The sequence below is a fragment of the Pristiophorus japonicus genome, chromosome 11, assembly GCF_044704955.1.
Source record: "Pristiophorus japonicus isolate sPriJap1 chromosome 11, sPriJap1.hap1, whole genome shotgun sequence".
Classification (NCBI taxonomy): domain Eukaryota; kingdom Metazoa; phylum Chordata; class Chondrichthyes; family Pristiophoridae; genus Pristiophorus; species Pristiophorus japonicus.
Genome location: NC_091987.1, coordinates 192,660,372 through 192,676,111, shown reverse-complemented (window position 1 = coordinate 192,676,111; position 15,740 = coordinate 192,660,372). Strand labels below are relative to the sequence as shown.

General features: G+C 42.9%; 1 protein-coding gene across 1 annotated transcript in view; it reads right to left on the bottom strand.

Annotated features, from left to right (window-relative positions):
- The window catches only part of LOC139276415 (CXADR-like membrane protein), a 140,874-nt gene extending 127,643 nt beyond the window's left edge, over positions 1-13,231 (bottom strand). Inside the window, exon 1 of the mRNA XM_070894380.1 lies at positions 13,079-13,231. Within this exon, the coding sequence (XP_070750481.1) occupies positions 13,079-13,115 (37 nt within the window). The 5' untranslated portion in view covers positions 13,116-13,231. The remainder of the gene's footprint in view (positions 1-13,078) is intronic.
- Positions 13,232-15,740: the final 2,509 nt, after the last annotated feature.

The following is a 15,740-nucleotide window of genomic DNA, read 5'->3' as shown; positions in this document are numbered from 1 at the left end:
CAGAGCGCAATTCAGAGTCAACCACATTGGTGTTGGGCCAGGTAAGGACAACAGGTTTCCTTCTCTAAAGGTCATTACTAGTCCAGTAACATAACCACTACACTACTGTACCCATTTGTACTAAACCAAATCTTCAGGTGCTGTAGTGGGAGCACATAGATTAGGACAATAGTCCATTTGAGTAAGAGAATGCAATATATGAAGTCTGAAAGCTTTGGATTACACAAAAATAGATATATATTATAATAAACTCCACAAATATAGGTTAAAAAATGCTGTCTGACTTTTCTTAGAAAGAACCACATCCAGATGTACAGAATATCAAAGGAAGATTTATTTACACAGGGAAGAAATTACATATAATCCATGAACAAGCTGGCTGCCAGACATTAACTCAGCAAGTCAAGGGTACAGTATATCATTTTAGAAGATCTGCTGAATGATGTTTCTTTGTTTTCCAGTCTACGGATTCCTCATGTATTATCATGACACCAACTGGCTCCAATGTAAGTGCATAGACAAGTCAGGGCAAAAGCCCTAAAAGAACCATTCTGTCTCAGTATTTACAGTATGATTTTCAGACCCTTAAGTGATTCATTTATAAACTTTGTATCTGTGACAAAAATCCACTGAACCAAGCAAATATGAGAGTGAGGAGAATGTAATTAAATTTCTGTCTAGTCTCTGCTTTGGTCTCTATCTCTCTCTTTTCACAAACTTTTACAATCTTCTGTGATTGTCTGATATATGTCAGGTTTGTGGTCTCATAAATAGCATAACTATAAACTCCCAGATTATAGAGTATAAACCTTTCTTTGGACAAACTTCAGCTTGTAAGCTAATGGTCAGCATATAAAATTTATATTGCACAAACACCCTGCACTTCATATTTCCAGAGCCCTATTGCATCAATATATTTAACACTTCATTCAGATGGATCTACTGATTGATATAGTTGATATGTTTGATGTGTAGATACTGCTGCATGAGGTAAGAGTGAGGAGGGTTGCCATGTTTGATGTATCATGTATGTAGCCTCCGTGGCAAAGCGCGGCATCAGAAAACATTGCCGAAGCAGGTGACCTTATTAAAACTGTCACCGGCAATGTTGTCATTATGGTATAATTTATGTTGTGCTATGGCAGATGACAGAGGTGAAACTGGCTCTATGCTCAGCCGAAGCCTGAAGAGGCAGTTATCCTTGGTCATTGACATGTAGGTGTGCCAGAGGCTGCAGTATGATTGGTGGCATAATTGCAGGTATAGCCAATCTGCTACCTGCTGATATTCGTGGCATTCCTCTCTTCATTTCTCTTTCATTCTGTACCACTTCAATCATAAATACCATGATCAGATTCTTTGAAAACCAACCCCCCCTCACTAATTTGAACTTGACATGCCGACTGCTAGGTGCCAAATGTTCACTTAGATGCCTTGCAGCTTCCTGATCTGCTGCAAACGTTTGTACATAAAAACATAAGAAATAAAACCAGGAATAGGCTATTCTGTCCTTCGAGCCATTCAATAAGATCATGGCTGATCTTCTACCTCAAACCCACCTTCCCACATTATCTCCATATCTCATGATTTCCTTAATATCCAAAATCTATTGATCTGTCTTGAAGATATTCTCTGTAATCTGAGAGTGCATAGTTATGCAATTTATGAGATCATGAACCTGACATATATCAGACAATCATATAGGATTGTAAAAGTTCGTGAAAAGGAGAGAGAGAGAGAGAGAGAGAGACTTAAGCAGAGACTAGACAGAAATTTAATTACATGCCCCTCACTTTCCTGTTTGCTTGATTCAATGGATTTTTGTTTTTACAATAGAGCATCCACAGCTCTCTGGGGTAGAGAATTCCAAAAATTCACGACCCTTTAAACCCATCTCAGTTCTAAATGGCCAACTTTTTATTCTGAGACTGTGAACCCTGGTTCTAGACTCCCCAGCCAGGGGAAACATCCTCCCAGCATCTACCCTGTCAAGCCCTGTAATAATGTTATGTTTCAATGAGATCAAGTCTCATTCTTCTAAATTCTGGTGATAATAGGCCCAGTTTCCTCAATGTCTCCTCATAGGACAATCCCCACATCCTAGGAATCAGTCTGGTGAACCTTTGTTGCGCTCCCTCTAAGCAGTATACTCCACATACTCTTATACTCCAATCCTTTTATAATAAAGGCTAACATACCATTTGCTTTCCTAATTGCTTGCTGTACCCGCATGTTAACTTTCAGTGATTTGTGTACAATGACATCCAGATCTCTCTGAATACCAACATTTCCCAATCTCTCCCCTTTTAAAAAAAGTATTCTGCTTTCTATTTTATCCACTGTTGTGTATGAAATAACTGTTAGACTGAGTACTGTTTAACTCCAAGAAGTATAACCTTGGCTCTGTTATTAAGGCCCAAAGTGAATAATATACAAAATGGCTGGCCTTTTATACTTGGGCTGCACACATGTGTGTGCAGCCCAATGGCCTCAAATAGTAACACCATCTAGTGGCTAATGATCCCAAAAGTACATACATGACAATACCTCCCTCTTAGATATTAACACAGTCTTTTACAAATTGAGATGGTCTGGTGTTTTATGCTCCCGAGTTAACCGTCTCAGTTCAACTCCAGCCTTGGGTGAGTGTTCAGTCTGTTGTGACTGGTGACTGGGTGGCTGACCTGGTGGGAGTGGCAATGGCCATGTCGGGGATTGAAAGTTCCGATTCACTGATGACCACTGAGTCCTCTGATGACTGGGGGTAGGTTGCTTGGTCATCGATTGTCTCTTCTTCCGACTATTCCGGTTTGTCTGCGTGCCGCAGCTTTGTCTGATCCATATGTTTTCTGCATGTTTGCCCATTTTTGAGCTTGACAATAAATACTATGTTGCCTTCCTTGGCCATGACAGTACCAGCAGCGATCCACTTGGGACCCTGACCATAATTCAGAACATATACAGGATCATTTACAGAAATATTGCGTGACACAGCTGCGTGATCATGATACCCTTGCTGATTTTGTCTTCTATATTCAACATGATTATTCAAGTCAGGGTGTACAAGAGATAGCTTGGTCTTAAGACCTCTCTTCATCATCAGTTCAGCAGGCAAGACCTCGGGAAGTGTGTGTGGTCTTGTCCTGTAACTAAACTGTATGCATGACAGGTGGGTCTGCAGTGACCCTTGGGTTACTCACTTCATACTCTACTTTATGATTTGGACAGCATGTTCTGCTTGCCCATTGGATGCAGGTGCTGACCTTACATATTTGATACCATTGAGTTTCATGAACTCTTGAAACTCCTGACTGGTGAAGCACGATCCGTTGTCGCTAACAACGATGTCAGGCAGACCATGTGTCACGAACATGACACTGAGATTCTCAATGGTAGCTGTGGATGTACTGGATGACATGATTATACACTCTATCCAATTCAAATATGCATCCACCACAACTAAAAACATCTTCCCCAGGAAGGGACCTGCAAAGTCTATGTGGATCCTGGACCATGGTTTCGATGGGCATGACCACAGACTCAGCGGCGATTCTGCTGGTGCTTTGCTATCTGCATGCAAGTGTTGCACTGATGAACACTTGATTTCAGCTCAGTCAATTCCAAGCCACCATACATGATGGCTTTCATCATTACAATGCCGGGATATATGCTATGTAGCTCACGTACAAATTTCTCTCTCCCTTTCTTGGGCATAACAACACGATTGCCTCACATGATACAATCCGACTGAATAGACGGTTCGTCTTTGCGACGAATGTAAGGTTTGGTCTCCTCGCACATTTGCTTGGGCATTGCAGACCAATCACCTTTGAGGATGCAACTCTTCACCACCGATAAAATCGGGTCCTGACTGGTTCAGGTCTTAACTTGTTGAGCCATGACACTCTCAAAAGCATCCATAACTAACAATAGGTCCGCCGGTTGTGGCGTTTCCACCTCCAGTGTGGGCAACAGCAGACGGCTCAAAGCATCGGCACAATTCTCGGTGCCAGGTCTATGGCGAAAGAGACATAATCAGAAGTGGATAATGTCAATGCCCACCTCTGGATGCGGGATGAAGCATTGGTATTAACACCTTTGTTTTCAGAGAACAGTGAAATGAGTGGCTTGTGATCTGTCTCCAGTTCAAACCGAAGACCAAACAGGTACTGATGCAACTTTTTAACCCCATACACACAGGCTAGTGCCTCTTTCTCTACCGCTGTAGGCTCTTTCTGCTTTAGACAAACTTTTTGAAGCATACGCGACTGGTTGAAGTTTACCCAACTCATTAGCTTGTTGGAGTACGCAATCAATTCCATATGATGAAGCATCACAGGCCAATACTAGATGTTTACATTGGTCATAATGTATCAGCAGCTTGTTAGAGCAAAGCAGATTAGTGGCTTTCTCAAAAGCTCTGTCTTGAGACGCACCCCACACCAAGTTGTCGCCTTTTCTTAGCAGCATGTGCAGTGGTTCTAATAAGGTGCTCAATTTAGGTAGGAAGTTACCGAAGTTGTTGAGTAGACCCAGGAACAAACGCAGCTCCGTCACATTCTGCAGCTTGTGTGCATTCTTGATGGCCTTGGTTTTCGCGTCCGTGGGCCTGATACCATCAGCACCAATTTTCCTTCCCAGGAATTCGACCTGGTGCCATGGAGACTCACTTCGAGCATTTCAGTCTGAGTCCCACTTTCTCCAGACGATGTAGAATCTCTTCCAGGTTGTTCAGATGTTCCTCAGAGTCATGACCTGTGATCGGGATGTCATCTTGGAACACAACGGTTCTGGGGACGGACTTCAGTAGACTTTCCATGTTCCTCTGAAATATTGCTGCAGCTGAGCGAATTCCAAAAGGGCACCTGTGATAAATAAAGTTCTTTATGTGTGTTAATGCACATAAGTCTCTTCGACGTCTCGACCAGCTCCTGTGTCATGTAGGCCGATGTCAAGTCCAGTTTGGTGAACGACTTCACACTGGAGTCTGTCCAATTTGATTTTGACCTTCTCCCTCATCATATACGGAACTGCCTGAGCTTTATGATGGACGAGTCTTGCATCCGAGTCCTCGTGGATCTGCACCTTGGCTCCCGTGAAGTTGCTGATGCCTGGTTCGAACAGCGAGGGTATCTTGCTCAGTACTTGGGCACATGTATCTTCCTCCGACAACAACGCCTTGATGTCGTTCCAGTCGCATCTGATTTTTTCAAGCCAGTTCTTGGCAAACAGCATTGGGCCATTGCCTGGGACAATCCATAGCGGTAACTCGTGAACCGTACCTTCATAAGACACTTTAATTGTGACACTGCCAATCAGCATTATGAGTTCTTTGGTGTACGTGCGCAACGTGGCATTGACTGGACTCAGCCTGGGCCTCATAGCCTTAGTATCCCACAGCTTGTTGAATGCCCTCTGGCTATTTATCGATTGACTCGCCTCTGTGTCCAGTTCCATCGATACCGGCGCCCCACTAAATTTCACATTGATCATTATCGGTTTGCTCTTAGTTAGGAACAAATACAGTTCATACACTTCCTCCTCTGGTATCTCGGATTGCGTATCCGGATCCGCGCTAGTCTGACCATCATCCTCCACATGGTGTGTCGCAGCACGCTTGCTCATCTGCGGCCACTTGCGCTGGAGATGCCCTACTCTCAGACGGCCTTCGCAACTATATTGTTTAAATCGGCACTGCTGGTGCCGATGATTTTCCCCACAACACCAACATAGAGAAATCGGATGCATTGCCACTGACGGACTTTGGGCAGCCACAGGTTTCACGTACGCAGGCCCTGCCATGTGCCGCTCTGCCGAACGTCGAATCAATCATATTTACAGTACTTGCCGAGTTTCGATTTTTCACTGATATCTGCTTTAGACTTCTATCCATCGTCATGCATGAGTGAGCGATCGTGATGGCCCTGTTCAAGTCCAATGTCTCCACCGCCAGTAGTTTACGCAGGATCACCTTGTGGTTGCTGCTGATTACAAAGAAGTCCTGCAGAATGTCTGCCAACATAGCCCCAAATTTACACGGTCCCACTAGATGTCTCAGCTCGGCAACAAATTCTGCCACATTCTGGCCCTTTGAACGAACATGCATATAAAATCTGTATCTCGAGATGATGATGCCTTTGTCTGGCCTAAGGTGGTCCTGTACCAGTGTACACAATTCTTCATATGTCTTTTCTGTTGGACTCACAGGCAGGAGTAGATTCTTTATCAGACCAGAAATTTTTGGACCGCAAACCCTGAGGAACACCGCCCGGCGCCAATCTGCGTCGCCGGCCTTCTCCATTTTGTTGGCCACAAAGAATTGGCTCAAATGGCTCACAAAGTCTGCCCAATCTTCTCTTTCCACAAATCGTTCCAACAATCCAATTGTGCTCATTTTTGCATGCAAATGTTCTTGTTGCCTTGTCGCCAAATGTTGTGTATGAAATAACTGTTAGACTGAGTACTGTTTAACTCCAAGAGGTATAACCTTGGCTCTGCTTTATTAAGGTCCAAAGTGACTAATATACAAAATGGCTGGCCTTTTATACTTGGGCTGCACACACGTGCGTGCAGCCCAATGGCCTCCAACAGTGATGCCATCTAGTGGCTAGTGATCCCAAAAGTACATCCATGACATCCACCAAAGTGGATAACTTCACATTTCTTCATATATTCCGCCTGGCATGTGTATTGCAAAAGCTCCCAATCAACCAAGCATTTATGCTTTTTCACCAATACTGCAGCTGTCTTTGACTGAACCGGAACTGTGAGCTAATCCCAATGTATGAGCTGGATGAGTTGTGGTATTCTGCAGCACACATCTGGCTTGAACTCAGCTAATGTCTTGCTCTTAAACTGCTGAATGCGATGCCATCTTGGGTAACCAACTTCATGCTTGAAACTTTTTTGAAGTAGCCATATTATACATCCAAACATTACATTTAATAGTCTTTTCAAAATACCACTGAAACGTTTGCTTGGCTACAGGCCAAGTTCAGATATGTTAATTGATGCTTTGCTTTCACACAGAGGAGGCCACTGGGAAAGAAAGTACAGAACTGCCCATGTTAATCATTAGGGCCCCAGGTTGCCTATATCAGCTGCAATGTAATGCGATAGAAGATTTCAATTTTTTTAATTATTTAAACTTTCAAGATTCCAGGTTTACAGATCGCATCAAACAAAGCTGCCCTTTAACAATTAAGTTCCGCCCACCTCAGGAAGACATTGGTGTTCCTTGAACCCAGTAGGCTTGATTTTAACCCCTCTTCTCCTCCTCCCGATAGGCAGGAGAGGGTCAGAGGGGAGGTTAAAATATCGGGATCGAGTAACCAGACCCCCAACCCCATCCCATTCCTGTCCGCCGTAATATTTATGGCAGCGATCCAGGCCCTGGACAAGGCTCATGCTAAACGTAGGCGGGAGCCTATTTAACATGCAAAAGTCACGGCCCGATTATGCCATCAGCTGGTTCCCCCTTCATAATTGCGGCCTCAGCCTTCCTCCCACCACCCACCCAAGGCTCCCCCCCGCTGACTACCAGGGTCTATTCCCATGGGTCTCCAGCTGCAGTCTCCTGCCGCTAAATTTCTGCTCCCACCCGCTGTCAATTTGACCAGCTGTCGGGCGGGAATCTGCACAGTATTATTTAAATGAGGTCCTGACATTAAAATCGGCGGGGCCTCTATGGCCTCGGCCTTGCCGGATTCTTTGCCCGCCATCGGGCTCCTCCGCACCTTTTTCACCTCTCCATTAATATCAAGGCCAATGTTTCTAAGGCACAAATGACAGGAAATACATTGTATTCCAGTCATTCCATCTAATTAGAATATGCCTGCCCATATTTCGGCAGATGTATTGTACACCTAACATCACTTCCAGCAGAAAATTCTGGAAGTCATGTTAGGTGATCCAACAGGGTTATACTGGTTTACCGGCAATAACAAGTGGGAAAGTTCAGCCCAAATGGCTGAAATACATTAAGTTGTAGAATAGAGCTTGAGGTTCAGATCATGTTGCAGAACCATCATACCCTTTGTTTCTGACATGCTTTAAACCTATCAATTGATTATTGACTTGCAGTCATTTCTTGTTACCTATATTTTTTTTCTCTGATTTTCTCTGCCAATGTGGCTTGCTCTACTGAAGATGTTGACTCCTTGCTGGGTTACAGTTCAATGGACAGGAGTAGCCATCCAGCAAGTTGTCATTACTCATGTATGAGGATTCACAGTGAGTGTTGGCTGGCTGTTTGACCATGACGGAGGAGGGTGGTAGCACAATCAATCCTGACCCTGTCTTCAGCTGATGTCTACACGTGCACACTTCCAACTGGAAATTTCCAGCTGTGTGGATTTTGGGTGAGGACTGGACAGTAATCAAGATTAGGAACCCTGAACAATGTTCCCTCCCTAATTCAGGGGCACCGAGGATAGTTGTTGAGAATCTATTACCATCCGATCAAGATCAAATAGCTCAGCACAGACTCAGGAATAAATCTGGTTCAAGTAGATATTGACTAAGCTCACTGATCCATTAGGGGGGGGATACACCACACATACATGCAAAAAAACTAAACTCTCTAGGATAATGACCCAGAGCCCTCATTCAGAAGCAGTGTTTTATGCCAAAAAAAGTATCGTTGATTTCATATTTACATTCTTAGTTGTTTCCAAATTTCTAATTACTACTCACTTTGATTGTTCATAACAAAAAAGCATCCAGAAACCTTTCTGAAGTAACAGAATTTAAAGTAGTATTCCTTAAAGTTTGGTAATGTAATTGCTTATATTGATTGCACTCTGGGACCCACATTCTGCCATACAAAAACCTAGAACATTTTTGTACATGTAATCAAGCATGCAGCAAGACCTGGGCAACATCCAGGCTTGGGCTGATAAGTGCAAGTAACATTCACGCCATACAATTGCCAGGCAATGACCATTGCCACCAAAAGAGAGCCTAACTACCTCCCTATGACATTCATAGAATTATAGAAAATTACGACACAGGAGACCATTTGGCCCATCATGTCCGTGTCGGTCGAAAAAGAGTTACCCAGCCTAATCCCACCTTCCAGCACTAGGTCTGTAGCTCTGTAAGTCACAGCTCTTTAAGTGCACATCCAAGTACCTTTTAAATGTGATGAGGGTTTCTGCCTATACCACCCTTTCAGGCAGTGAGTTCCAGACCCCCACCACCCTCTGGGTGAAAAAAATGTCCTCATCTCCCCTCTCATCCTTCTACCAACTACTTTAAATCTAGGCCTCCTCGTTATTGACCCCTCTGCTAAGGGAAATAGGTCCTTCCTATCCACTCTATCTAGGCCCCTCCTATTTATATACACCTCAATTAAATCTCCCCTCAGCCTTCTCTGTTCCAAAGAAAACAACCCCAGCCTATCCAATCTTTCCTCATAGCTAAACTTGTCCCGTCCTCGTAAATCTCCTCTGCACCCTCTTTAGTGCAATCACATCTTTCCTGTAATGTGGTGACCAGAACTGTACGCAGTACTCAAGTTGTGGCCTAACTAGTGTTGTATACAGTTCTAACATAACTCCCCTGCTCTTTTATTCTATGCCTTGACTAATAAAGGAAAGCATTCCGTATGCCTTTTCAACTACCTTATCGACCTGTCCCACTACCTTTATGGATCTGTGGACATACACTCCAAGGTCTCTCTATTCCTCCAAACCTCTCTGTATCCTCCCATTTATTGTGTATTCCCTTGCCTTGTTGCAATTTTCCGGATTGAATTCCATTTTCTATTTTTCTGCTCAACTGACCCGTTCATTGATATCTTCATACATTCTAAAGCTTTCCTCCTCACTGTCAACCACATGGCCAATTTTTGTATCATCTGCAAATTTCTTTATCATTCACCCTACATTTAAGTCTAATTCGTTAATATATACTACAAAAAGAAAGGGACTGAGTACTGAGCCCGGTGGAACCCCACTGGAAACAGCCTTTCAGTCGCAAAAGCACCTGTCAACTGTTACCCTTTGCTTCCTGCCACTGAGCCAATTTTGGATCCAATTTGCCACTCTCCCTTGGATCCCATGGGCTTTTACTTTTTTGATCAGCCTGCCATGTTGGACCTTGTCAAAATTCAATGACATTAGCAGAATAAACAAGTTTTACTCCTTTAACACTTAGAGAAAATAGCACTTTATCACTTAATGCACAAGATGTAACAAAATTACTGACGATAAATTAGAAAGATGGGAATTTTCTTGTGACGTTATACATTTTAGAAAATTTGAGAAAAATTTAGTTCAATGTAGTTAAATCCTTTCCAATCTAAAACTACGCCTTAGCCTGCCTTCTTGAGCATCCCTGATTATAACTGCTCAACCATCGGTGGCCGTACCTTCAGCTGCCTAGGCCCTAAGCTCTGGAACAGCCTCCCTAAACCTCTCCGCCTCTCTACCTCTCTTTCCTCCTTCAAGACGCTCCTTAAAACCTACCTCTTTGACCAACTGCCATAATTTCTTCTTATCTGGCTCAGTATCAAAAATTATTTTTGCCTTATAACACTCCTGTGAAGCGTCTTAGGATGTTTTACTACGTTAAAGGCGCTATATAAATACAAGTTGTTGCTGTAAATGTAAATAATCGTTTGGTCAAAGACTTTGGGTGAAAGCAACAGAATGGATCCTGTGTGAAAGACTATAATTTCGCATTTATTCGATCCACTAGGACCAAAGTCACTCACTGCTCATTCAGTAGAGAGAAAAAGGTAAACAGACGAGGGGTGGCCACGTTAAATTGGATGGTATAGATACTGAGCAAGGGGATATCAGGGCTGGCTGGCTTGGGGCTGGGAGCGTGGCAGAGAGATCATGGATTGGCGTGGGGGCAGTGGATCACGGGGTCAGGCCAGCGATTGCGGGAGTCGGCAGCGAGGAAGGACTTCAATTTGTTCGTGTCGGAGTTCTGCGCATGCATCATCCGGTGGCCGGGAATGGTTCTGGACGAGTGGGAGGTTCAACCTGTATGTTTGCTTACATACAAACTATATCACTTATACAAAAGCTACTTTGTACAACTGTGAACTAACAGTATGGGTCCATGTCGATGATAGTCCATTGCTCATTTTTTGTTAATGTATAGAAATCAAAATCCTTGCCCTAATTTTTAAATCTCTCTATGGCCTTGCCCACCCTAGTTCGCCAACCCATCTCCAGTCCTTTGCTCCAGCTCTTATCCTCTTCTTTTCTGATTCTGGCTTGTTATGGGTCTCCATTAGTGGCACTGTCTTTAGCTATCACACTCTAGAATTCTTTCCCTGAAGCCCTCCACCTTGCCAAATCTCTCTTCATCTTCAAAACCCCCATCGACCATATCTTGCGTAACTTTTCTAACTCCTGCTTGTGACTGTTCTCTCCTTCTCCCTCCCCAAGTTTTTGTGAAGCACCTTTGGGGCACTTTGAGCTGCTAAAAGTGCAGTTTAAGTGTAGATTATTGTTGATGTTGAGCTAACAGCAGAAAGGCATGCTGTTTATTGATTTAGCATTAATGTAAAGTCCAAAGTTTGTCCAAAGATGCCCTCAGCAATGCCCTAAAAGCACACAAGGTGATATTGTATAAATATCAAAAATACCAATAAAATGCATCTTTAGAAATGAAAAAAGAAATAAATCAGTCCCGTTTTTTTGGATGAGACATTAAACCAAGATGGATGTAAAAGATCCCATGGTCACTATTTCAAAGAGGCGCAGGGGAGTTATCCCTGGAGACCTAGCTAATATTTATCCCTCAATCAACATCACTAAAAAATATATTTTCTGGTCATTATCACATTGCTGTTTGTGAGGGCTTGCTGTGCATAAATTGGCTGCTGCGTTTCCCACATTACAGCATTGACGACATTTCAAAAAGTACTTCATTTGGCTGTAAAGCGCTTTGGGACATCCGGTGGCCGTGAAAGGTGCTATAGAAATGCAAGTCTTTCTTTTACAGAAACAGAACTATGCCTTGTAAGATATCCACCGCGCAACAAGAGAAAAATGGCAATTTCTTCTCATCCTGGTTTACTTAGGAATTGATATGGAGGGACATAAGATGAGCTACTTGAAAGCAGATTTATGCTTGTTCCCCGCCCGCACGCCCCCCAGACCATTCTGGAATGAATGCAGAACAAACTTGTTAAGCTTCAAGCAACAAAACACACAGCAATCTGGCTGGTTCCAGTTGTGGTTTGACATGCTCTCGAGTCCCTGGGTCCCTGAGGATGGCGCGCGGGGGGCCGGCGGGTGAAGAGGTCAGGGGCGGCGCGCGGGGGATCAGGGGTAGCGCGCGGAGCGTCTCTCGAGTGGCTCGCGCCCAACCGCCACAGACTCACGCGCCGGGTCAAGGGCTTTTGGTCTCGCTCCAGTTGCTTCGCGACAGCAGAGCCCCTTCTCCCGAGGCCGCGGTACATAAAGGCAGACCGTCAAACACTCAAATCACAAACACTCACTCAACAGAGCCGTCAAGCATCTTTTCTTCAATTGTGTTTTTTTTTAAATAAACTCCCCCCGTCTCTCTCTCTCTTACTTCATTAACCCAGTCTGCCGCTTTTAAAAAATGTTGGTCTGGAAACTGTTAATCTAACAGCCCACATCTGTTTCCAATATGGGTCGAGTTACATCTTTTGGAAACAATGCTGCTTTTACTTCGTGAATTGCACTGAAAAAAACGCTTTTAAACTAAACTTTAAAAAAAGGATTTTAATGCAATTGTATATGACAGCATCATCTCATTTATTTGTAATATGGCATTGTCATTATTATAATAAAATGTTCTGCTAATCTTAAAAATTACTGTCATTAAAAAGTTTCAGTAAACTATAGAAAGGCAAACCCATAAAGAAATATACTTTGTGAAATATAACACAAAAACTCTCTGAATATAGGAAATTTAGTGCAAGTCTCAAAGTCTTCATCAACCTCACCCACACTGGTACAAAGTAACCACCAGACTCCAGAAACCAGACATAGAAACGATCCAAAAAGTGTTATACAAAGTTTTACACATCTCATTTTTCATCTGGATTAGAGAGACTTAAGAAAATCTGTTATAATGAACTACTTACCGAGCATCAGCGCACAAGTGAGAGAGGACAAAATCATGATGGCTTTTAAAATTCGACATTGAATCCACAACTTGATGAGAAACTTTTTCTGTTGCTTTTGTCCGCCTCCTGGATTTGTGGGGACTGGAATGCTGGGACAGACCTGAGCACATTAAAACATCAGGAGATGGAATGGCACTGCGGGATTATTTACATCTTCCCCCAACGCACAGCGCTGCAACTTGTCACCCCCCCCCTTGTCAACCCATTCAGTTAATTCCAAGCGGCCAGATGTGGAGTGGAGTGTGCAAGAATCGCCTTTGCTGAGACTTGATGTGACAGGTCGGTTATGTTGAGGGCTGATGGATGGGTTTCAGGGACTGAATGGAGAGAGCAGTGAAATTACACACATTTTCCTATCTGTAAGTTGCAGAGTGCAAGTCTAACCACAAGTCTGCAAAAAAGTATAGGGTGTTTTTTTTTCTCTCTGTCTAAACTAACAGCATCGGATTGAATTATTGCTGACTGCTGAGTGGGTTCTGTTTCTTCGATGCCAGCTTCGAAGTTCGAAACAAGTATTTTATTTTAACATTTGAAGTAGGGTGATTTCAAAACGAAAAAGAAAGAAATACTACCAGCGTTAGACTTTAAATCCAAAATAAATCACATCAGTCTCCCCAATCCAACTAGGTTTCAGCTATGTTTGATCCATATTTGTTGAGTGTCTGTAAATAATTATCTACTGAATGTTTTTCTTCAGCTATGTCACTAGAGCAGAAGCGACGCGTCGTGATATTTGCTCAGTTTAGCTATCTTTTGAACGTGGTTATTTATGTCAATAAAAATAGGAACGGTTAAAAAAATAATGTTCACCAATGCACAAACTTGATCGCCTGAAATCACAGGTGTTGGTATTGAAGATGGCAAACCAGAGACTCATTTCCAATGTTAATACCAGTTTTTTCCTCCTATAATGTTTTAGTTATTCCTTTAAAAAAATCTAATTCTGTTGGTAATCATGAGAAAATAGTGCCATTAAAAGGACATCTGTCTTGCATGAAAATGGTTGGCAATGATTTCTTCCTTTGTTCACACAACGTGGGGAGTGGGACTAATTGGAGAGCTCTTTCAAAGAGCTGGCACGATGGGCTGAATGCTACATCAACACCCGTTGTCAGCCGAGGTGCGTGTGATGCCATCATGACAAACATAGCTCCGTCCTCCCAAATAAGGATTGGATAGGGGTGGAGCTTTGCTCTGCATCTAACTCAATCGATCAGGATTTGAAACAGACAGTAGATCCAAAAGCGGAGGAAAAGATTTCACACCCCACCACTGACATTCCTCACATTGATTAAAACAAACATTTAATGCAGAGTGTTTAATTTGGAAGTTTCACTTGCCGCAGAGAACCTCACTTTTTTATTCAAAATAGCCACCTGAATTTCTGATGAGCAATGACTATTTTTACAAACTAGTTTAGAAAATACTGCACAGTTTTATTTAATTTTACTTCCAAATGCAAGTTCTTTCTAACATTACAGTAAATACATGTACAATTTTAACATCATTATCATTCGGTATTTTTGTGGCTATGAATGCATTGAATTACCCAGAATCAATTTTTAGAGATCTTGGCGATAATTTTGACATGTACTCAGTGCCAAGCAAAAATAATAGTTTTGGCATTAAAATTGTTTTGATATTTTAGCACATCATATTTTCCAATGTGGACTTCATTCTACAGTAACTACTTACTAGGATAAAAAATACTAATTGAGCCAACGAATAAAGGGTGGATCCAAATGAGAGTATTGAGCACAGCATTTTCAGCTGTTATAAAAGTCTTATGACACTTGTGCTATGAGACATAATGGAACCAGGATTTAAACACCAGAATAAAATTACATTTTAAATAAAACATAAAATGCTGGAAATATTCAGCAGGTCAGGCAGCATCTGTGGAGAGAAAGAAACGGGCCGGAATTTTTCAGGGTGTCAGTGGGTGGGATCGGTGGAGGGTCGGGTGGGAAGATGTTTTTTTTTGACAGCAGGTCGGGAACCCATTGTCAACCCACCACATCGCAGCTGTCCCAATGTCAGATCTGTCAGTGCTAAGCAGACCCGACAGGCAGCGGCAGGGGACCCAATTAAACTAATTATAATGTACTAACCAGACCCTTACCAGGTATTTTTACCTTACTTTTTAACTTTAACTTCATGGCCACGGGAACCATGCTGTTCGGTGACCACGTCAGTCAACCTGAGGCAGGAGTTCAGTGGCCATTGCTTCAGTTGATGACTTTGACAGCTTCAAATATACAGTAAAAGCTCCCACCTGACAGAGATCACTTCCCTCAGCCATAAGCTGTTCATCACTGCATTTCCACAACAGATTTAGCATGCTGCAAGTCTTTCCACAAGTCGCTATCCAGTCTCACCTCATTACCTCTCTCACCATTGACACAGGCTCGACAGGCCGAATGGCCTCCTACTATGCTATAACGATTCTAATATTCTATGAGATTGCTTCTGTCATATGTACATCACCTGTCATCTATTCCATCAGCATGGTTGCCATTCATACTTTCTCAACTTGGTCCTCAGAATCGGACCACGATGAGCCTCAACACCAGCAGTACCAACAACACCACCAAGCTTCTTTGCAATCATCTGATGCTTC